Genomic DNA, 23,045 nt, shown 5'->3' with positions numbered 1-23,045 from the left:
AAACACACACCGTTAGCGTTAGCTGCTAGCAACAGCTACTTATTTAGACGATTTATAACCAGTATGAGTTAATATTGTGCTTATTTTAGGTTGTTACCTTTGCTGCTTTTTTGCAAGGTCCAGACAGCAGAAACCTGGCAATGAGGTAATAAAGTTCTGCAAAGAAAGAGAGGTGTTGTTAGCATGGTGCTACCTAATGTTGCTATTGAGCCGAGCTAACGTTAGGTTGAACTCGGGTACTTAGCGCGCTAGCTGACAAACAACTGTAAACTGTGTGAATGCAAAATCTTTACTCGCAGACCAAATGGCCTCTCAGCACTCACCAGCTTCGGTTTGTGAATACTGTTCTCCTGCCATCACTTGGTAGGACAGGCGACATTAAGACAAACTGATGTTTTAGCTTGCTCGTTAGCCGCCGGCTAGCTAACAGTAGCTAGTTGCGTGTAGCTAAAACAGGCTCGTGAATGGCCTCCTCTCTCAAGTTGTTCCCTGACCACCTGGTGCTTTGTGTCAGCGCCCTCCAGTGAAACAGTGCGATATCGGTGTGTTTGTTTTCTTTACAGGTTTAACATTCATATTTATTATTATCAGTACAACAGATTACAACATAAATTATGTTTTGATACAATTATTTTCCTGTATTACACGGTCAAAAAAATACACATTACAATGCTTTTGTTTTTTAAATTAGAGTGAGGAAACATTGAATACGTTTCCATACCAATATGAAAATATTGTATAGGTGTCCAGTTTAAATTTAAAAAAAAAATGTGTGTAGCCAAAGGTTTAAGATATGTATTTCTCATGGTGTTAATACATATGCACAGTACATTTATGAATTTGAAATGGTTATCTCTGATTCTCTTTTATTTTTGTTAAATTGTATTCATCCTTAGATATTACGACGGGGCCAATAAACAAAAAGGGGTTCTATTGACCAAGGAGATACTTTGTAAATTCACAACTTTTCAGTATTGTTATCCAAGTTTTAAAATAAATATATATTTTTCAATGTTTGTTTCCTGTCTATGCAACCATACAGCACAGGAAATACCATTATCTGTGAACATAGGTGTCAATAAACAATAATCTTTTTCTAAAATGTGCATCTACAAAACATATTCAGTTATAAAAAAAAAAGTCAATTTTATTGTCAATCTTTTAGTTTGTGTGTACAGACAGAGAGATCGAAATACCGTTTCCCAAAAATCCAAATATATATTAAAATATGTATATCCTATAGCCTATATACACAATCAACAGACACATTTATACATATGCACACATTAAGATAAAAACACAACAATCAATATATACAAAATAACAGTCACTTCAATATCTTTGGGAATACGTGTATATAAAATATGCATCAGTATTGTAGATTCATCTACTAAACATACTCAACCTAACATTTAGATCCACCTCGACCCCTTACAACACTTACTTTCTGAATAATGTGCCTAAACTAAGCACATTTTGCTGACATTCATTTTTCAGGAACATTTTTGAATGAAGGGCTTTCAACTTTATGCAGCATATTATACAAGTTGAGGATCTGAACTGCACTGATTGACATAAGGGTGGCGCTGCAGCATCTGTTGGATCATCTGAAGCCTGTGGGACTGACAGTTCACCACTGCATTTGTTTTAACAATTTCAGAACTCAGCCCATGCTCATGTACATAACATGTGATGATCAGCTAATAGCGTTCGCAAGCATGCCTCAGAGAGCAGAAGGTGGCATGATTCACACCAATCACAGCATATCAGTGTAATCTACATATATGGAATACCGGTGACATTTATTCAGTGTTGTATACAACCTGTTTTGCATGATCAGGCAGTTAGAATACATTCCTTTTAATTGGGTATCTTTTAAATCCAAACGACCACCACTAGAAAGGCAGACACACAATCACATAACTAGTAGGGCTATAGTCCAGTGGGCGGGATTGAGTGTGGTCCAACTCTGGCTGCTGAGAAACTCTCCATTCAGCCTTCATCTGTGTGTGCGGACAGGACTCGCTGTTTCTAATGAGAGTTTAAAGAGCGAGGGGTCAGGATCTCTGTGTGTCCCCATTACCGGGCGGACTTGATCTCTGGGCATCTTTTTGGGATAAATTACGTCGCGTTTCTTAGCCGGTTAAAGACCCGTTTCTATGGTTTCCACACATATCTCCGTTTGGACTCGCTGACTGTTATTTCCCACATAATAAGGTAAGTTATCATCTTGGTGTGGAAGCCATACGTGCTAACAACAAACCGGTGCACAGTGTCGGTGTGTATACTTATAAAGTTACCACGCTTATTACAAATCAGATTTTCTTGATATCTGACATTAAACTCCTTGTATTTGTCACTTTCTACAAGTCTTAATTTAGCTGAATTTGCTTTTCAATACTTAAAACTACTTATTTTTTCATTAGCCAGTTGATATTACCTTTTGTTTAACACTTAAGCTAATTCATGGAGAATGAGGGTTTTCTCATGTTTTAGCCAAAGTGCTTTATAATTATATATATTAAAGAATTTCCCAATTTGGGATTAATAAAGTATATCTATCCATCTACTATCTATTATAATGTTTTCAATAGTAATGTTATTGTAAGTATTATTAATTATCTGGTGCTGTGTGAAGGGATCCTGTGAATGTAATGCTGTCTATGACTAATGAACATTTATATTGTGTTGACATACAGCTACCTGTACACCATCTCTTGGTTTGGTGCACACTATTACATCTGAACAATGATCACACATGACTTTTGGATAATAAAATGTAAGCCTAAATGGCAGTATCATGCATCTAATAGGGTAGCATCTTCGTGTATGAAGAGCAAAAAGGCTGGAATATGAGATTGAAAGACACCAAGGAGGAGTTTGACGTCACAGGATTCCTGTTTAAATCCAAGTCAATGGCAACAGGGTCACTTTGTTGAGCGACCAACATAATAATGTGACAAAAACAAAGCTAATGTTTGTAGTTAAAAGGAGCCATTGTGCAAATGATGTCCAAAAGATTGTTCTGCATCTTCATATACCCACGCTGAGGATGCTGTGCAGAGCTGGGCCTAGCATGATACATGAATAGTGATGAGGAGGATGTGTGCTGACAGGATGGGCTGTTCCATGACTGGCTGAACTGAGGTGTATGCTCCATATGCTCCCTTTTTACCTCATGCTGCTAAACATTTGGGCCAGCCTTTTGACTCATGCTGTCTTCCTCTGCCTTCAGCCGTTTTTTTTATTCCCATCACTAAATCCGATCTAACATTGAGAGCTAGATTACATAGTGTATTCTATATCGGTACACGCCTGCCACTATGGAAACAGAAGGCAAGAGTCAATCATGATCTTTATCCTTCCTGTACTTTGGCTGCCTTGTACTGACTACTCTCTCACTCATTGTATATGTTCACTTTGGAAAATAATACCTTCCTCATAAGATAAGATGATGACAAATATTGTGGCAGAGATTGCTGAAAAAATAAAACTGCATATGAAAAATCAACAACAGAGGAATACATATTAAGATTAAAAGAAGTAATACTAAATCAGTGCCCAATAAAGTAAGATAAATTAAGTCAAATAAATAAATTTAAAAAGAAAAGTAAATTGCAAAGACAATAGAAAATGAACCAATAGTTATACAAATAACGTGTATGAGAAGTAATACTAACACCAGTGTACTAGAATAACAATAAAATAAGATACCTTTTTTATTTATTTATTTTTATGAGCATTTTAAGAAATTATTTACAAAGCATATAACCAAATAAACACAGATAGAAATGACCTACATAGCATTTGACAAATAAGGAAAAAAATTAATAATACAATTAATTGAGAAAAAAAAACATAATAATGGATATATTATTAATATTAATAATTTCATCACAAATAGGAACTTTGTTTCTAATTCTCATAGTTGTTTTCTCAATTCCATACATTTCAATTACTAGTTTCTTCCATTTGGAGTTGATTAAGTTATTATCTTTAGTCATGCTCATGTTTTGGGATGTATTATAATAATAATAATAATTATTATTATTATTTTACATTAAAAAAACAAACAATTAAACATTGTTTGAATTAAAAAAAGTGTTTAATGTTTTTGCAACTGGCAATCATATACATTTTTATTATATTTGGATTATGTTTCATAAACAAGGTTTAGTATATAACATTTATGTGAAGCTCACTCATAATATAAGCTGCAAATTTGTCTCAAAATAACTTACCATTTTCAGATTTTTTTTAAAACAATTATGATCTATTATGTGGTAATTGTGACTAATTATCCATTAGCATTTGACAATTATGAAAATCTTTTTCACAATTAGCTTCATTATCTCTATGACAATTTCTTCCCTTTTCCTTTCCTCTTCCATTTACTCCGTCTTTGTCCCTTTTTCGCGTTACATTTTCTTGAATGCCTGTTAGTATGCCAGCAATATTAGTGAACAGCACTGTATTTACCATTTAAGATTACAATGACATAGAGGCTTTATGGGCATTTTCTTCTCTGAGAAATAACTGTGCTTGGTATTCTGCTTCTTTGCGTCAGCACTGCTGTCGTGTTTGCTGAATCTCTGCTGTGGTGAATGTTAGTTAACTGATGACACAGCCTGCTCTCTGATGTTACGGAGCATGTTGTGGGGAAAGTAGGTTACTGGGCCATGTCCTGCAAGCTTAAACTGAACATTGTTCGAGCTGCTTAGTGTGACTGGGCATGCACAAATGGGATAAGTCTGTGCAAAGGCAAAGAGTCCATTTCCACCCTCTGTCTCTTTAAGGAGCCAGAGTGGCGCTCCACACAGAATGAATGTTGAATGTTCAGCCCATGATGATTTATCTGAAACACATGAACTAGAGACAGATATGACAACAGGTTGAGTTATGTAGGCTGCAAATTACTAAGCCCTACTTACTTTAAACATCTGTACTAGTATGAGCAGCCTATTTTTAGCATTTACATTGTATTAATACATTTTATCTACTCACATTTACGTCAGTGTATATTTTTCTTTTAGAAATACAAATGAAATGCTTTATCTGAAGCTCAAGATGCAGCTAATATTGTCTTAAGGGAAGTCTGATAAATTAATCTTGGATTTTATTTTTATGAAACTATTTCAAACTTTTGAAATCATGGTGCAAAGGTTAATTCAATGTTATAGGAAAACTACTTGTCCTTGGATGCCTTTGGACTTGCTTTCCGTTTGGTACATATAGCCTATATGGGTGTGTTGTTGTTTTCTATAATTTGCTATAACAGTATGTTCCTTTTGGAATAGCACCATTGATATAGTGGCTTATCCCAGTATTTTTATATTGAAGTGTCTTTCACATACCTCAATGTGAAACGGTGGGTTAAGTATTGTAACCCAGTTGTATAAGCACAGGCGGAGCCCTCTACTGGACTCTATGGGTACTACCTCTCAACCATACTATGCAAGCATTCATCAACAGATATATATAACCGTAGCCGGCCCCCTGGGGCGGGCCTACCTGAATGCGCCTGAATGCGTGCGCAAGCCCACCATAAGGCAGCCTCGCCTCCTGACTGTCATCCTACACTTCTCTTCAGCGAGCAGCATAGGACAGACAGGGCCCCGAGTAGAGGGCTCCGCCTGTGCTTATATTCCTAGGGTTATAATACGTAACCCACCGTTATATCTCACACAGGCCCCGCCCTCTACTGGACTCTATGGGTACAGTGGTTGGAGCCCTGATGCCTAAACGCCCTGTCGTCCAACAACATTGAGTCACCACACTGCCCCTGACCGGCTTTTGGTTAACAGCCACTGCACCGCAATGTCCTCCACACTCACTCCGTTAAATAAGGCTGTTGACACAGCCATACCCCGTGTGGAGTGTGCACGGACCCCTGTGGGGAAGGCTCTCCCCGCCTGCCCGTAGGCATGTGAGATGCACTTGCAGAGCCATCCTGCCAGGCGTTTCTTGGACAGAGCTTTCCCGGCCACGCCGCCCCCAAAGCACACAAACAGTTGTTCAGTGCGCCTAGTGGCAGCCGTGCGCTCCACATAACATGCTAGCACACGCAGAGGAGGTGCAATTTAGCCTCCCTGGCCCCACTATGGGGTGGATGATTAAAGCCCCCTAACTGAATAGCCCTTGACCTGAACGAGCTCCTTAGATTCTTGGGAACAAAGGAGGGGTTCGGTCTGAGTGTCGCCCTGCTACGGTCACTAAGCAACTTGGGTGCATCGACAGAGCGGTCAGCTCTGACACTCTCTTGGCCGAAGTTAAGGCAAGTAGCAACGCTGTCTTCCATGACAGTGCTTTCAGGGAGGAGAGCTCCAGAGGCTCAAATGGTTCTGTGACCAGAGCCTCGAGCACCAACGGCAGGTCCCACTGCGGGGCGGAGGCAAAAACCGCGACATAAGCGGCAGACTGGAGGCTGACCTTCTGCCAAATCCCTCATGGCAGGATGAGATGGCTGCTGCCTACACTTTAATTATGGAATTAGCAAGCCCCCTGTCCAACAGTAACTGCAAGTAGGACAGAATAGAGCCCAACGTACACGATAGGGGCTGTAGACACCCCTCTTCACACCATCGCTGGAATGCCAACCACTTTGGCCTGTAACAGGCTGTGGTGGATCCTGCTCTTGATGCCTGGATAGTCTGAATAACCTTGTCAGACAGTCCCCCCTGTCTCAGCCTGTCCCTCTCAGGAGCCAAGCCTGAGGTTGGCCCAGAGTGGGTAAGGCCCGATTGCACCTGCCTCTTGAGACATCGCCCCACAGAACTGCGTAATCGCCCAGGGCTGGCCCACCATCATCTGTCACCACTGCGAACCACGGCGCCAAGCGGTGATCTGGGGCCACTATAGGATGACTGACAGACATTCTTGTCTTACCCTCCCCAGGAGGGGGAGAATGAGGCGTACCGGTGGAAAGGAGTAGAGCAGCTTTCTTGGCCATGGCTCGTGTGCAAATGCCATGGGTGGATTATCCCGCCGAGCCATGGAAAACCACAGGGTACAGTGGCTGTTGCGCCGGCTGGCGAACAGGTCCACTTCCGCTCTCCCGAACTGGGCCCAGATCTGCTTCACCACCTCCGGGTGAAGCACCCACTCGCCTGGCAGGGGCCCGCCTCTTGACATGAGGTCGGCCCCCCTGTTCTCCAGTCCCGGGATGTGGAGGGCCCCATGATTCAAACTTTCTTTTGTCTTTTCTCGTCTTAGCACTCAGTTGTTTCCTTGCTCGCTGAAGAGAAAATGATGACAGTCAGAAGGCGAGGCCGCCTTATATACGGTGGGCTTGCACACGCATTCAGGTAGGCCCGCCCCATGGGACCGGCTACGGTTATAGATATCTCAGTTGATGAATGCTCGCATAGTATGGTTGAGAGGTAGTACCCATAGAGTCCAGTAGAGGGCGGAGCCTGTGTGAGATATACCCAATGTTACACTTTTTTCATCCATGTTAAAGTTATTCCATACTTGACATACCAGGCATGTTTAGCTAATCTGAATGTCTAAAAGGTTTTGGATTGAAACCTCACATTCCTTTAGGTACATATTAAAAAAAAAAGTGAATGGTTAATGCCTGTCTCAGTGCATGACTCTCGACTATAAGTGGTATTCATGTCAACATCTCTAACCTTGTAACTATGACAGACAAAATGTTCAGCTCCAGTTATATAACTGAGGCTAAAGACGTCATCGTCCTCGCTGCTGCCGCTGATCTTTTGCTCCAAAGCACAGAGTCATTGTCCTCCGTAGCTCCAGGCTCAGAACCACCGGGGCACGATAAAGACATTTATGAAAAAATAAGGTCCCTTCTTAGGGCTCTTAAACTTATTTTTGTGGCAAGAAAGATGCTGCAGTACTACACTATTATCTCTAATAATCAAAAATGTATTCAGCTGACTTTTGAGGAGTGAAGATCCCTACATGAATAAGTTTCACTAAATGTCATGTGATTGAGTGCTACATGTTCTGCTGCAAACTCGTTTTTATTTTATTTTGTGGAGACCCTTTCCTCTTTATATAACTGATTCACATGACTTGAGCTTTTACAACAAAAGCTTTCACAACAAAAGGTCACGTTCAAGATTTGGGTGCGGCTTCACTTGAGTTAAGAAGAAAAGGGTTTCATAATATATTGTTTGTGGGCCTGGCCCGTGTGTGTGTGACCTAGATGTGATTCAGTTATTTAGTTCAGGGTGTTGGCTGCACTGTGGAGTGAAATACATAACACAGCAGAAGTCCCGGACGCACGTCAGATCTGATGCTGAAATAAAAAGAGCCCTCACACACTGGCTTCCTCATTCCTTCGACGGTCAGTAGGTCATCTACAATCTGTGATGGCATGAGGCAAAACCTGATCAAAGCTCGTGACACTGCATGCAGTTAACACACCACTGATATAACAACTTGGATCTTCCCCTCTAATCTACTGCAGTATAATATTTAATATCTCCTGATTTCTACAGAGAGTTCCTCATGGGACATGAAGGGAGGACAATTGGCTGTTGAATTACATTTTGCATGAATTCTTTTGTAAAATCCTGCACTGAATTAGTGCTGGACGATATGAAAAAAATATCTAAGAATTTTGATAAATAATCATCAGTAATGTGAATTTCTTTTATAAGGTCAAATAATAGAAAAGATTGGTCATTTCAGAAAAGTACCTCACTTTACTGTAACGCATTGTTAAAACCAGCACTTACAATATTAGCATATTGAACATTTAAGACGATATCTAGTGTCATATGACAATATCGATATATTACCTGCGCTTACACTGAATTTGATGAATTTTCTGTTCATCAAACCACAAATAAAACGAGAACAAGCTAGCTTTGGCGTCCTAAGCTGCCGAACGCTCTTACCTGGAGAAGCAGTCTCACAGCGGTGGATATTGATGCAGCAAGACCACAGGGTGCTCTAGCTAACTCTTTTCTCATTTGTCTTGGCTTGCAATAATCATTTCATCCATCCACAGGGAGGTCAGAGGTCAGAGTCTCTGGTGGAGCTGGAAGTGATTTAAGGGTTAGCTCAAGGACACTTCAGCAGGGCGAATGAATTATGAGTCACAATCACAGCAACTATTGGTATGAGCTGTTACCCTGAATGAATGTGGTCTTTTAAAGCATCCATAATAGCTGTTTTTTTCCTACTTTAATCAGGCATGAAGCATAACACAAAGTGTGCCAACACTCAGCAAATGTCAGTGTGATTCTTTTTCCACCAGATGACTAATATTCAAGGCTTTTATCATTCAAAATGAATATGTTATTAATATAACCCAGTTTCTCATGTTTTCAACTCATAATTTCAGTTGAATCATCTATCGCTGATATTGTGTCCTATAATTCAACAAAAAGTGTATTACTTCTCAAATGATTAATTAATTTCCAGCTATTAACAATGTGAAAAGTATCAATAGTGTGGTTCTTTAGTGTTCTGTGGTTTTAAAAGCAGGCAGCCTGGATATTTGGTCAAAGTGTGATTCAATACTCTTTACCGGATTTCTCAAAGAAGCAAAAAGCAGTATTTTTTTCTCTTACAAGGAACCTGAATTTAACAAGAATTGTGTTTGCTTTCGGGAGAAAGATTTTGATATATGGACGGTGTCAGGGTTGAGAGAGGCAAGCAGGACCCAAATGCAGATGAACAGAAAATACCTTTATTTCAAGGTTTAAAGACAGAACTCTTCCCAGTGAACACAGTCCAACAACAACAACTAACAAAGACTAACAGAAAACACAGAACCTAAATGCACACATGACTAATCAAACAAACAAGAGACAGGTGAGCAGGGAGGAGAAAACACAAGGGCACCAGGTGAACACAATCGGGTAATCAGGGAGGGAAAACAGACATAAACCAACAGGCAAAACAGGAGGTGAACACTTTTCAAAATAAAACAGGAAACCAAAGACAGAAAAAGACAAGACAAAACACAGACAGATCGTGACAGACGGCAGCGTTTCATAACAAGGAAAATGAAATAGCAATTAATAAGAATGGAGGCACAAGGTCATTTTTTCCATGGACTGCTTGTGAAAGGCTGTTCGAGTTCAATGCAGAGTCTGTGCATGAGAGAGCGGCTGGTTCCAGTTTGAAAACATTCGCTGATGAAGTCATAACAATAATGTTATTCTGCTTATTGGCTCAAATAGATTCTTTGTTAAGAAATCAGCAGCCTTCCGAAATCTAATCACAACCAAAACCTAGGAACTGAGCTTGAGCTGAAGGTACAAAGAAAGAGCTGCATTGCCCTTTCGACCGGTGCTCTAGAAATGTGACCCACTTATTTGCTCACACACTGCCTGAATTAATGATATATTTTCCTGAGCAGCAGCTTATAATAACAGGTTTGATATTATTTGGTTATTTTAAATTGTTGAAAGGATATTATCAGGAAATGTCAGAGTATGAAAATATGGTTGTTTTAAAGGCCTGGGCCTCGTTGAAAAAATGGGCCACCCTCAGTCAGGCTGTGTTGCGTGAATGTGGAATTACAAGGCACTTTTGGGTAAAGAAGCAGCCAAATCATTGACAAAATTCATATATTTATGCGTGATCACTCATGAATAAGTCGAAGAAAGCTACACAATAGACTAAACATGATCACTTCACACTAACATCAACATTATCTTTATATAAAATGTCTAAAATAATTCCCATCAAATTTTAATCAGAGTTGAAAAAAATGTAGTCTTCAAATGTAAGTGAATTGGAAAAAAACGTTATATTTATAGATAGCTAATATTATGTAATCTTTTGCAGATTTACACAAATGACTAACCCAATATTGAAAAAGCAATTTCTAATAGACATATTGACAATTTGACTTATTATTCCCACACACAAAAAATACACTCTATTCCAATATGGAAATTGTACCTTTTTATTATTCTGTGTGGTTGGTACACAACACATTTGTATTAGACACCATATAGCACATTTCACATTATTTGCATTTGGTAAAAGGTGCTTTTATGAAGCGCACGGGGAAAGAGCATGTGTTTTTTCCTGAGTGCACAGCAGGTGCGGGTGTGTTGAACTGCACTGTGACAGGATTGCCCAGCGGGTGAAGCTCAGTGAGTGCAAGTGTTCAGCTGTGGCCCAGGGGAGGATTAGTGTGAGGCTGCGGAGAGACGGACAGCGCTCGTGGGAAAGCACTGGCGAGGAAGGCCATGATGATTTGTTTCGTTATTGACCAGTGCCATTTTCCATTGGGTACTCAATGGAAGAATAATGCTGTTTTGGTCCTGAATGTCCCACATTGTCCTGTGATTTGTTTGTCCAGTGTCCCTGCTCTGCTGTTGGATAACCTCTCAAGTGAAATTGCTGCTCCATTGTATACAGAATTAAAAGTTGCAAAAATGTCTTTGACCTGAAAATTGTGTAATGTCGAACCAGGCAAGAATGAGCATACTGAAGAATATAGAAAGGTGATACTATTTAAGGTAACAAGGGGCTTTTCTTAAGTGTACTTCTGATTTAATGCTTTTATCTTTATGTTAGAAGAGAGAGCTCAGGAGTTTGTCGCATTTATCAGAAATGTCAGTACTTCAATTTTAAGATTTTAAGCCTTTAAGTTCAGTATCTTACCTGATGATCTATACATCTGATTTCAGATCTGATTTCCTGGTTTGTGTTCTTATTCCTTCCTTGTATTTTTAAGGTTATTTGAGACATCATTATATCAAATAAAATGTATTAAGAAAAACAAAGTATTGTTAATGAAAAGCTACAGAAGGAGATCATCCCTGAAGCCCATATTTCAGCCCAGTATTAAACCATGTTGTTGAAATGATAATCAGAGCATACAGAGAAAAGGGTTACCTGCCACTTAAATTAAATTATAATCACAACAATGTTTCTGAGGTTTCATGAAAAATCTCCTTGACCTGGAGAAAATGGAAACCAGGTGCTTGATGGACGTAGCCACCAAGGTGGGGGGGAAAGTATACACCACACATTGTTACCATGGGAACACAGAGCGAACAGCAGTGCTACAGTTTGATTAACGACAGCATGGCAGAGGGCCACGATGGCATCATCATTACCAGTATCACAGATGTAGCTGGAGGCAATATGGCTTAGTGTTTGAGTGATTATCCACATAATTTAGTTTTCTCTAATGTAAAGACAAGCAGCGTGGAGAAAGGTACAGGATGTAAAGCGCCCAACGATGAACATTCACTAAATGCACTAAATGCCATCTCATCATCCAATAGCATGACCTACATAAATGAGCAGAACTAATCTCCATGTCGGCGGATGGTGAATAATGCAGTCAAATGTGGGAGATATTTCTGAGTGTTGGATGGCTCACACTTGTTGGCAAAGCAACATTCACTCTGGCATTGTCATCCTTATGTTGATATATAATGTTTGTAAGCTACATTTGACTTGGCTGACGACACAGACTTTAGGAGGTTTTTTGAACATCATTTTATTAAAACAGCCTTCACAAGTGGCAGCTTTTTTTAATCAATATTCCATAAAAAAGTTTTTAGTTTTTAAGACATCACTTTAGACATCACCGTATTTTTGTTTGGTGAGATATTTATGAGTGTTCGGCCATGCACATGAGGCGGCACTTTGGCATACCAGCATAACATTCTCAGATAAGACTGTATAAAAGTAGCGGCAGCCACCATTTAATTTTATTTATTTATACAAATCTAATATATATAAAACAAATTAATAAAATATAAATACACTATACAGTTTAAAAAAAAAATCTCTGGCAACCCTTTTAGTTTGACGTGTTTATATGCTAATATTAGCTAAAAAGTGCTAAATGTAAAGTAGATAACTAACTTCTACAATTTATCCTAAAAGAAGAACATGAAAGTCTACATAATTATATGGCAATCCATCCATCCAGTATAGTTGTAAACATTTCACTTAAGATTTGCTCTTTTGACCCAGAGAAAGTGTTTTGTCATGTGGACGGTGTGCTCGAGGGGTCACAGTAGGAAGCTTCAGAAAGCATTGAAGAGCATGTTCCTGTATGGCATGCTTAGGGCTATGTATGAATGCTTGCAAGAACTATTAAGAAACGATTCATGTGTGTTAAAATTGTTCATGTTGGTAATGAAATATAAAGCTCTTTTAGAAAAACACTCACTTGATTTTTTCCCCCCTTTTCCATCCCTCTGATGTACTTTTGTGTAAAGCAATCACAGACGAGACAGGTTGGTAAACACAAGTGTGCAGGTTATTGACATCATGTTGCATGATTACTCTGTGTTGAAGGTTAGACTTTTAAAGTAACCTCTCATCAACCCATCACTCTATCCCTAGGCTCTCTCTTTTTATTTTATTGTGTCTTATTTATTGGAAGATCATTGTATTGCATCCATCATTACAGATGATTTAATTGAATGCTTTTGTTTACGGTTTACGTTGAGACATACTGACGGTGTACTCTATTTTGAAGTGTCATTGATTCTTCCTGTTTGGCAGAAATGTCCTCATTTGAGAAGAAATTGCTGTCCACCTGACTTTCATGTCTGTCAGACATGATGGAAACTGGGACAACCAACGCGAACACACAGTGGGAGCTCCACATTAAATGGTCAATGTTGTGAATTGAAAGTGGCTAATGTAGTGGGGAGTCCCATTGTGTGTGGTCTGGCCAAACTGTATCATGCTTTAAAGTTTCAACACATTCACAGCCGTGGATTAATACTTTTCTACCCTGTTTGATAAACTGTCAGTCTCCAGTATCTAGTTGCTGCGCTTCTTTGGATATGGAACAGTTTGAGTTCTGACGTAGCAACTTTTTATTACGGGACTAATTCACTTTTTTCCCGCTGATTGTGGTTTTGCTTGTGCATTATGATCGGTCGTGAAACATTGCAGCTAGACATAAAAGAACAATTAAAACGTTTTCCTATTTAAACACATTTCTGACACGTCATTCTTTTCTTGCAGATGGGTTGGATAGACAAAGTTACTTGTTTTCCAGTTTGGAACCTCTATCCCTTAAATGAAGCCTATACCGCCAACGTATGATGTGTTGCTATAGTTTAATGGCTCCAAACTAAATAGAAACATGACTATATCCTGTTTGCAAGAGATGCCTCAAACTGTATTTGTTGTGGAACCACAGTGAGGAGTGTTGAAATAATGGAAATGGGCTACTTACAGTATGTTGAGTAGCACTGACTGTTAGGTGCCATAACCATATTGTGTCATGTCAAAGATGAAAGATTCCTGAGCATGAAACACCAGCCACCTGGTTGTGCTGCTGTCTCCATATCTCACAAGCTTGTTAAAATGGCATCCTGCTGATACCACATCATAAGCCAGATCAGTGAAACAGGGACTTCTATAACAGCTGCAGTCTGAATCAACTGTGGGAAAGTGTGACTCATTACCTGAGCATGGCCAGTTAGCAAATGTAGCATTGCTATAAAGCTGTATCAAGCCCATGGATGTATAGAGCGGTTTATCATCCAAAAATGTCCGATAATGGCAGAAGCAGCCATTTTAGTTGACTTTGATGTTGGAATCACATATCTACAGATTTATTGTTGAAGTATTGTTGTAAAAAGCTATTAAACAGGAGGAGTACTTGCACAATGTGTCAGGTAACGTGCACTTGCAGGTTTCCTAAAGTATTATACTCATGAGCTCTATTATCTCTGCTCACATGACAATTGGCCTTTATCAGAAGACCAGCCATCATAAGACAACACTTCCATTTTAGTTGAATTGAAAGGATGATGTTAGATTATATAAGAAAGACAGCAGAAAAAGAAAGAATCACAAAATTGTATTTTTTGTATTTTTTAACACCGAACACTAAGACTCTGTCACAAGAACACATTTATTATCAGAAGTTTTTGAAAAATTCCTTTATTTTGATTATTGTGACAAACAGATGCACAGCTGGTGTCCTGCAGGATCCGTTCACAAGAGTTATAGCATGAACAGTGATGTTCTTGCTTTGAATCAGACTTTGGACACTACCCTCAGTTCTTCTTGGTAGTGCTTCGGGCGTCGTTCTATGAATGGCAATGTCACCACTTTGTTCCACACTATATTATCTCCATGAACACACATTTATGGTCCTAACCATGAACTTTGTGAACCACTAATCTGAACAGGTTTACATTTGTGGTTTTGGGCGAAATCTCTCCAAAATATTGGATGGATTGAAGTTTTGAACAGCCATTCATCTACAACTTAGGTTGAATTGTAATAATGTTGATGCTTCTCTGACTTATCTTGCACTGTTTATGACTCAAATTGTTGAAAGCAAATGACATACCTCTAAACCTCCTTTGTGTTTATTGCTAATTAGTAAATATTTACATGCTAGAAAGCTTCACTGAGCTGCTGAACATGGATAAAGTAAAGTATACTTTCTTAACATGTTATGGTTGTCATTGTGAGCATGTTGCCATGCTAGCATTAGCATTTAGCTCAAAGCACTGATAGGGATCCCAGCTAGAAATGTTTGGTTCTAAAAACATTCTGAGAACGTTACCATTCACTGTTCTAGGAATGTTTTCAGCGGAAAGTTTTCTTTTGGTTCCCAGAACGTTCTTCTGAAAGGGAGGATAACGTTCTCAAAAAACATTCTTGAAATGCTTGGTGATAACCATCTTAAAATGCTTTTGATAACATTGTTAGAACATTATGCCCTACTATTCTTAAAACGTTTTCAGCGGGAGGTTTTATTTTGGTTCCTAGAATGTTCTTCTCAGGGCCCGCCCTAGACTTTTGGGGGCCCTAAGCGAGCTTTGGCTTGGGGGCCCCCCCTCACACTAGTGCGTTCTCACTACACACAACAGGGAACCAACTTTTGTCTTATCATGTTAGCATAAGCACACATATTGTATAAATAAGCATGTAAACACCGTGAACCTAACATCCTCTAGGGGGGTCCTCACCTCCTCTAGTGGAATGTGACTATTAACACATGTACAAGGATGACTCGGAATCAGCTGGTGAGCGTAACATCTGTTTATTAGAAACGGGGAGCTGGGAGTGGAGGTTGGTTATGGCAGCAGTGGGAACTGTTGTTCCAGGGAGAGGCCTGGCTGGTCTTGAGAGTGTGGCAGGCAGCCGCGTAGCTGTGGGTGGGCCCGGGTGGGCCTGGGCCCACCCACATGCACGTCTGGCCCACCCACAGCCAATCAGCGCTTCATAGCGCAGAACCGGGAAGCCCAGAAGGAAGTGCCACAAACTGCAGTTCATCTAGTGGCCGACAGGGGATGGATGCAAAAAGGAGCAATTCCCATAGACCCCCATGTTAAAATGCCCAACTTTACAGCAGAAATAAACATGTTTCTAGCCTGGATCCAATAAAACTTATTCTGGATATAGTTAGATTCCACCTTCATGACAATGGAATAGGGAGTGCATTTTTTTACCGTGACTTTTTATAGTAAGTAAAGTAACTTTTGCCGTGAGTGAATGAAAGTATTATTTCTTCTTGAGGTCTGCAGTTTAGCGTGTACACATTTGCTGAATATGAAAACACTCAGTGTGTGCCCACTGTGCGACTGTCAAGGATAAACAACCTGTGCCCCCGATATATGTTGTATGTATTATTGCTACAAACATTACATTGCAGTTTAAGTGTCGCCAACTCCGTTTAAGAGATCTATCCCCCGTCTGTGTGCGAGGGGGCGGGGCAGTTTACACACACGCAGCTGCTACATGCAGCAACACACACACACGGAGGAGATGGCAGAGAGAACGCGCTCCGAGGTGTGGTTAAACTATAGCCGTGTCGATGTGGACAATACTCGTTACCAAAAGTGGAATAAGAGTTTAGCATGTGAGGGCGGTAACACGAGCAATGTGTCTAAACATTTAGCCAAAGTGCTCCACATCCAGACGGAGGAATGCACCGGGTTGGACTGTCTTTCTAGCAGCTCTGTAGCTCCATCCACGACTTCCAGTCTTTGGCGTTGCAGTCTCTCGACCAGATGGAGATGCCGCTGGTCAGCACGCTCTCTATGGTTCCTCTGTAGAACGTGGTGAGGATGGGAGGGGGGAGCTGTGCAGGAAGTGTAGGCGCTGCTGTGCCTTCTTAAATAGTGATGTAGTGTGAGTGGACCAGGGGCCTATACTACGAACCTGGTTCAACCTAACCTGGATATGTTTGAGTTAGCCGGTTGGCCTAATCCAAAACATACATATTATCAGGCTATGTTCCACAATCATTCAAAGTAGCAGTGATAAAACCGCTTCTTAAAAAGCACAACCTCGATCCAGAGGTTTTAGCCAACTATAGACCTATTTCTAATCTTCCGTTCCTCTCAAAAATTCTTGAGAAAGCGGTCGCAAAACAGTTGTGTGATTACTTAAAAAACAATGATTTATTTGAAGATTTTCAGTCTGGCTTTAGAACACATCATAGCACAGAGACAGCTCTGGTTAAAGTCACAAATGATATTCTAATAGCCTCAGACAAGGGACTTGTCTCTATTCTTGTTTTGCTCGATCTTAGTGCTGCATTTGATACTATCGACCATGATATCCTATTGCAAAGACTAGAGCACTTAGTTGGCATACAGGGAACTGCTTTAGGCTGGTTTAGGTCGTATCTATCTGAACGCTCTCAGTTTGTACGTGTTAACGATGAATCTTCCACGCAAACCAAAGTTAGCCATGGAGTGCCACAGGGCTCAGTGCTCGGACCTATTTTGTTCACATTATATATGCTTCCGTTAGGCAATATTATAAGGAATCATTCTGTAAACTTTCATTGTTATGCGGATGATACTCAACTATATTTATCAATCAAGCCTGATGAAATTAATCATCTAAATAAAATTCAAGACTGCCTTAAGGACTTAAAAACGTGGATGACCTTAAACTTTTTGATGTTAAACACGACCAAAACTGAAGTTATTGTACTTGGCCCGAAGAATCTACGAAACAAATTATCTAAAGACATACTAACTATGGATGGCATTAATTTGGCCTCCAGTGAGACTGTAAGGAATCTTGGTGTTATATTTGATCAGGATTTATCCTTTAACGCCCACATAAAATCAATTTCAAGGACCGCCTACTTCCATCTACGTAACATTGCAAAAATCAGGCATATCTTGCCTCAAAACGATGCAGAGAAACTAGTCCATGCATTTGTTACTTCTAGGCTGGATTATTGTAACTCTTTATTATCAGGGAGTACCAAGAAGTCAATCAAGTCGCTTCAGCTGATTCAAAATGCTGCGGCTCGTGTACTAACCAGAGTTAGGAAAAGGGACCACATTACTCCTGTTCTGGCTGCCTTACACTGGCTCCCTATAGAACACAGGATAGAATTTAAAATTCTTCTTCTCGCCTACAAAGCCCTTAATGGGCAGGCGCCATCTTACCTTAAAGAACTCATTATACCCTACTGTCCTACTAGGGCATTGCGTTCCAAGAATGCAGGGTTGTTGGTTGTTCCTAGAATCTTTAAAAGTACAATGGGAGCCAGAGCCTTTTCTTATCAAGCTCCACATTTGTGGAATCAGCTTCCAGTTTGTGTTCGGGCGGCAGACACCCTATCCGTTTTTAAGAGTGCGCTTAAGACCTTCCTTTTTGATAAAGCTTATAGTTAGGGCTGATTAGATTCAGCCCCTAGTTTTGCTGATATAGGCTTAGTTTGTCGGGGGACATCTTACTTCTTCCTTCTCTCTGTCTATACCCGTGTACACTCATGTTCCGATTAACCCAGCTTCCCCAAATGTCTTTCTTTTTGGTGTCTATATACGCTGGGATCCGGAGTCATGGATGATCCTGCGGTCCTGTGTCCTGGATCGCGAGCGCTGGATCTTGAGTCGTGGCTGTGGTCCTGGATCATAGGTCCTGGATGGATATCCTCGTGGATTCATCTTCCTATTATACACACATGCATTTCCAAACATTTGGACTACCTATGTTGCAAATGTATTATCTTTTCAATTTACACACGGCATCTATTGCACGTCTGTCCGTCCTGGGAGAGGGATCCCTCCTCTGTTGCTCTCCCTGAGGTTTCTCCCATTTTTCCCTTTAAACTGGGTTTTCTTTGGAAGTTTTTCCTTGTACGATGTGAGGGTCTAAGGACAGAGGGTGTCGTATTGTCATACTGATATTCTGTACACACTGTGAAGACCACTGAGACAAATGTAACATTTGTGATATTGGGCTATATAAATAAACATTGATTGATTGATTGATACGCGCTCTCGCTAAACTGTACTACGACGCTGGTTATCAAGTGGATCGCTCAAGCCAGCCGTGTCCTATCTAGTTAGGTGCGCGTTCACATGAAAGGGGTGGTATTTGGAGCATTCGACCAATCACAAACATGGAGAAGCGTACTGACAGCACAGCGTCATACTTCCTGAATGAAAAGTGAACTTTAATACTAGTCAAAAATGAAGAAGTTAAACTTTAAACATCCATGACTTAAACACTTTATCCAGGATAAAAGCCACATAGCTGCACCTGCAAGGTGAATACAGCTGGCAAAAGAAAAAGTGTTTGAATGCGTACATTAACAGGTTTATGATATCACTGCCCCGTCTAAAACACGATCTGACTTCAATTACATTTGTCTCGAGTGTTTCGTCAACTTAATGTGTTGCTTAAAATAATACTTCTGCATACAGTATGTGACACTGTGAGTGTTGCACGGCCAGATACGGCTCAGCTGACTCAGATAAGGAGATATATGATACCTTATGAAGTGATATGCCGCGGACTGTAGGCTAATGTACTCTGATCCGGTTACTTATGTTGTGGCCGATATTTAAGTAAGCTTTCTTAACGCTAATGTTATAATAGTCAGATTGCTCTGAAGATGGGAGGTGATATTCTATTGATGTTCACGTTCACACAGTCGGTGATTTTTGCCGGCCGTCTTTCCTGCGACGGCAGTTTTTCTGTATTTCCTTTCTCCTGTAATATGACTTGATCGCTTTAAACTCCGCACACTGAGCTCTGATTGGTCAGCAGGCGGTGCTTTCACTGAGTTGAGCTCTTAGCCTGCAACCTAACCTGGTCCCGACCAGGTTAGCTGCTTAGCATATATTACCATGGAGATCTAGCCTGCTAAAAAGAGAACCAGCTTCGGATGACCGGAAAGCCGGAGTTTTCCCTGAATTTAGCCGGCTAAGCGAAAATCCTGCTTCGCAGTATACCCCCCTGGTTAGCTGCTTAGCATATATTACCATGGAGATCTAGCCTGCTAAAAAGAGAACCAGCTTCGGATGACCGGAAAGCCGGAGTTTTCCCTGAATTTAGCCGGCTAAGCGAAAATCCTGCTTCGCAGTATACCCCCCAGGTCAGACTGCTTGTGATGTGCACCCCCAGGAACTTGGTGCTGGCTGTAGTCTTCACTGCTGTGCCGTTGATGTGGAGTGGTGGGTGACAGTGCTTTTTGTTCCTGAAGTCGACAATAATCTCTTTTGTTGTATCGACATTCAGCATCAGGTTGTTGGTGTTACACCAGTCTGTCAGATGTTTCACCTCCTCCCTGTAGGCCTGTTCGTTGTTGTCCCTGATGAGTCCCACCACTGCTGTATCGTCAGCGTACTTTATGATGTGGTTGGTACTGAACCTGGAGCATAAGCATAAGCGCCATCGATAAAAGTAGTAGTACCGTTAAAGCCTTAACGATACCCATCCCTATGTGGATGTCAGTTCTACACACATTCTGAGGCCGCCGTGCCTATGTTTTTTGTTTTCACTGCTAATGTATGCTTATGTTCTATTAGTGCATTAAAAAAAATCATTAATGAAGTTTCAGCTCAGACCCCATGCTTAATATGTCTCCCCCTGGCCCACCTACATTTCTCCAGGCCCACCCACACAATAATTCCTGGCTACGCCACTGGTGGCAGGCCTTGGATTCCTCCTGGAAGAGACACAAAAATCAGTGTTAAGCAAAAGCAGACAAAGTTGTAAAAAAATCTGCTGGCAAAAAGCTAGAAAACAACAAACCTTTCACGGCAACAATCCGGCAGGGAATGAGTACAGGCTGCAGGTTTTCATAGTGTGGCTGATAAGCAGGTTGCAGGTGGGGTTGATTGGAGATTGCTCCCAGCCGTGTAGAGCAGACCAGCAGGCAGAGAGAGAAGAGGCTTCTCAATTCTTAAATTTCCCCTCCTCGACTCCCCTCCTCGACTCCCCTCCTCGGTCCTCGGTCTCACCGGAAGTTGATTTGCCTGCGCCATCTTGAGTACCGTCCCATGGCTCTTATTTCTGGCCGGAGGACCAAGGATCGAGGAGCGAGGAGAGATCATGGAGGAGCGATAACCGAGGAACCACCAGACCATCCTCCGATGAAATCCTCAGATACTCACCCCGCCCCCTTACTGTGTATCGCTCACTGATTGGACGAGGCAGTGCATGCACTGATCTGATGCTTCTTGACATGAGAGCAATACCCCAGGGACGGGAATTTTATTCCTATTGTGCACTCTAATCAATATTAATCAAACTATTGTTCGTTTAAATACATTTTAAGAATGGCGTTTAACCTTTTTGAGAATGACTTCTTATTTTATTTCATGTATTTGGATCTACAACAGATGATACTAATGTTTATGTCAGTAAATGTGCACTAACAGAAGCGGGGGTGTTTGTGGAAATAACGGGTACAGAGCTGGCTGCTGCCAGACGAACAGCTGTGCAGCGTCATCACAAACGACGTCGCTTCACGTGACGCTACGGAGGAAAGGACGTCCCATTGCTCTTAAAACTCATTTCCCTGCTTCTCGTGGTTTCCTTGCGTCTCTCCATGCTTCCCTGGTGGGAGGGACTAAACGCAAGCAAAACGACGCAAATGAGGGAAGCAAGGATTTCATTTAATCGACCTGAGAAGCAGCCAGAGTCCCGCTAACAGGAGATGCGAGCGGAGGACCGAGGAGGGGAACCGAGGAGAGAGGAGGGGAAGCATAGATATATATATAAACACTAGATGGCTCACACGCGCTGCTGGCCAATGGAGACCGACGTTGCCACTTGGCCGCCATCTTGCTACAGGCAGTGCTCTCATTCATAACATTATGGTTTACTATTTAAATAACCATAGCTTGCTCAATTTTCAACCGATTTTCAAACGGTTTGGTTTTTTATAAACATCAAAGATGTAGTTATGATACTGCATACTTATAATCATGGACTTTCATATGAAAATAACATTAATCAGATAAAGCAATAGCTATACACACACACAAGGTATTTATATTAAATATTTGCCGGTGTATATATTTCCATTTATTTTATTATATTGTCAATATTTAAAATAAATTATAAATAAATTATAAAATTAAAATACATTTATATTTTATATATAAAAATCGGTCTCATTTTACCACTCTGTAAACCAAGAGTTGTTAATTGATCAATGCCTTAGCTTGAAGAACAGGGACACAACTAATGACAATAGCATATGTTGGTATATTATTTAGATATTCACACCTTTATCAGAAGAACCAAACCAACATAAAATGTGCTCACAGACAGGCCAGTTCTGTCTAATTTATCACAATTATTTTTGACATGAGATCTTCATATCATCCTAGTTTTGTATTTAGTTTCTAGATTTGTAAACAAATCCAGAACCTTTGAAATATGTTATTGAAAAAAGACCAAGAATAATATAAACTGTACCATATGTCCTTCTGTAGTCCATTTGTGGTTTGTCTTGACTCACCCCGGCTGATATATCACAAAGTGCACTGTTTAAATTGTTCCCTATATTGCCCCTATGCCCCTGTAAGGTGTCCTTGGGTGTTATGAAAGGCGGCCCCCCAACATAAATGTATTATTATTATTAAGAAGAACAACTTGGTGTGGTGTGGAGGGGATGTAGGAAGCAGGAGCAGGTGGGGAGAGATGGGGCTTCAAGGTTCAAGGTTATTTGTTTTAAATGTGTCTTGCACACAATAAAATAAAATACAGTATACCACAAAACCAATAAGACACACAGTGACACATGGCACACTAACAATCAATCATCGTCCAGCCTCAGCTTTGGTATTCTTTCACAACCATGTTATGGGTTTATTATACTGAGCAAACATAAACATATGTGGTGA

At 40.6% G+C, this 23,045-nt stretch overlaps 2 protein-coding genes across 2 annotated transcripts in view; one reads left to right on the top strand and one right to left on the bottom strand.

The window, feature by feature from the left end:
* Positions 1-930, bottom strand: part of brwd3 (bromodomain and WD repeat domain containing 3) — a 31,466-nt gene extending 30,536 nt beyond the window's left edge. Inside the window, 2 exon segments of the mRNA XM_071205401.1 lie at positions 98-156; positions 324-930. Of these exon segments, the coding sequence (XP_071061502.1) occupies positions 98-156; positions 324-357 (93 nt within the window). The 5' untranslated portion in view covers positions 358-930.
* Positions 931-2,007: 1,077 nt separating this feature from the next.
* The window catches only part of npas2 (neuronal PAS domain protein 2), a 68,474-nt gene continuing 47,436 nt past the window's right edge, over positions 2,008-23,045 (top strand). The window contains exon 1 of the mRNA XM_034098686.1: positions 2,008-2,217. The gene's annotated coding sequence lies outside the window, so the exon portion shown is untranslated. The remainder of the gene's footprint in view (positions 2,218-23,045) is intronic.

Source organism: Pseudochaenichthys georgianus, chromosome 14 (genome assembly GCF_902827115.2).
Source record: "Pseudochaenichthys georgianus chromosome 14, fPseGeo1.2, whole genome shotgun sequence".
Lineage (NCBI taxonomy): Eukaryota > Metazoa > Chordata > Actinopteri > Perciformes > Channichthyidae > Pseudochaenichthys > Pseudochaenichthys georgianus.
Note: the sequence above shows the minus strand (reverse complement) of the source record. Positions and strands in the feature narration are given on the sequence as shown.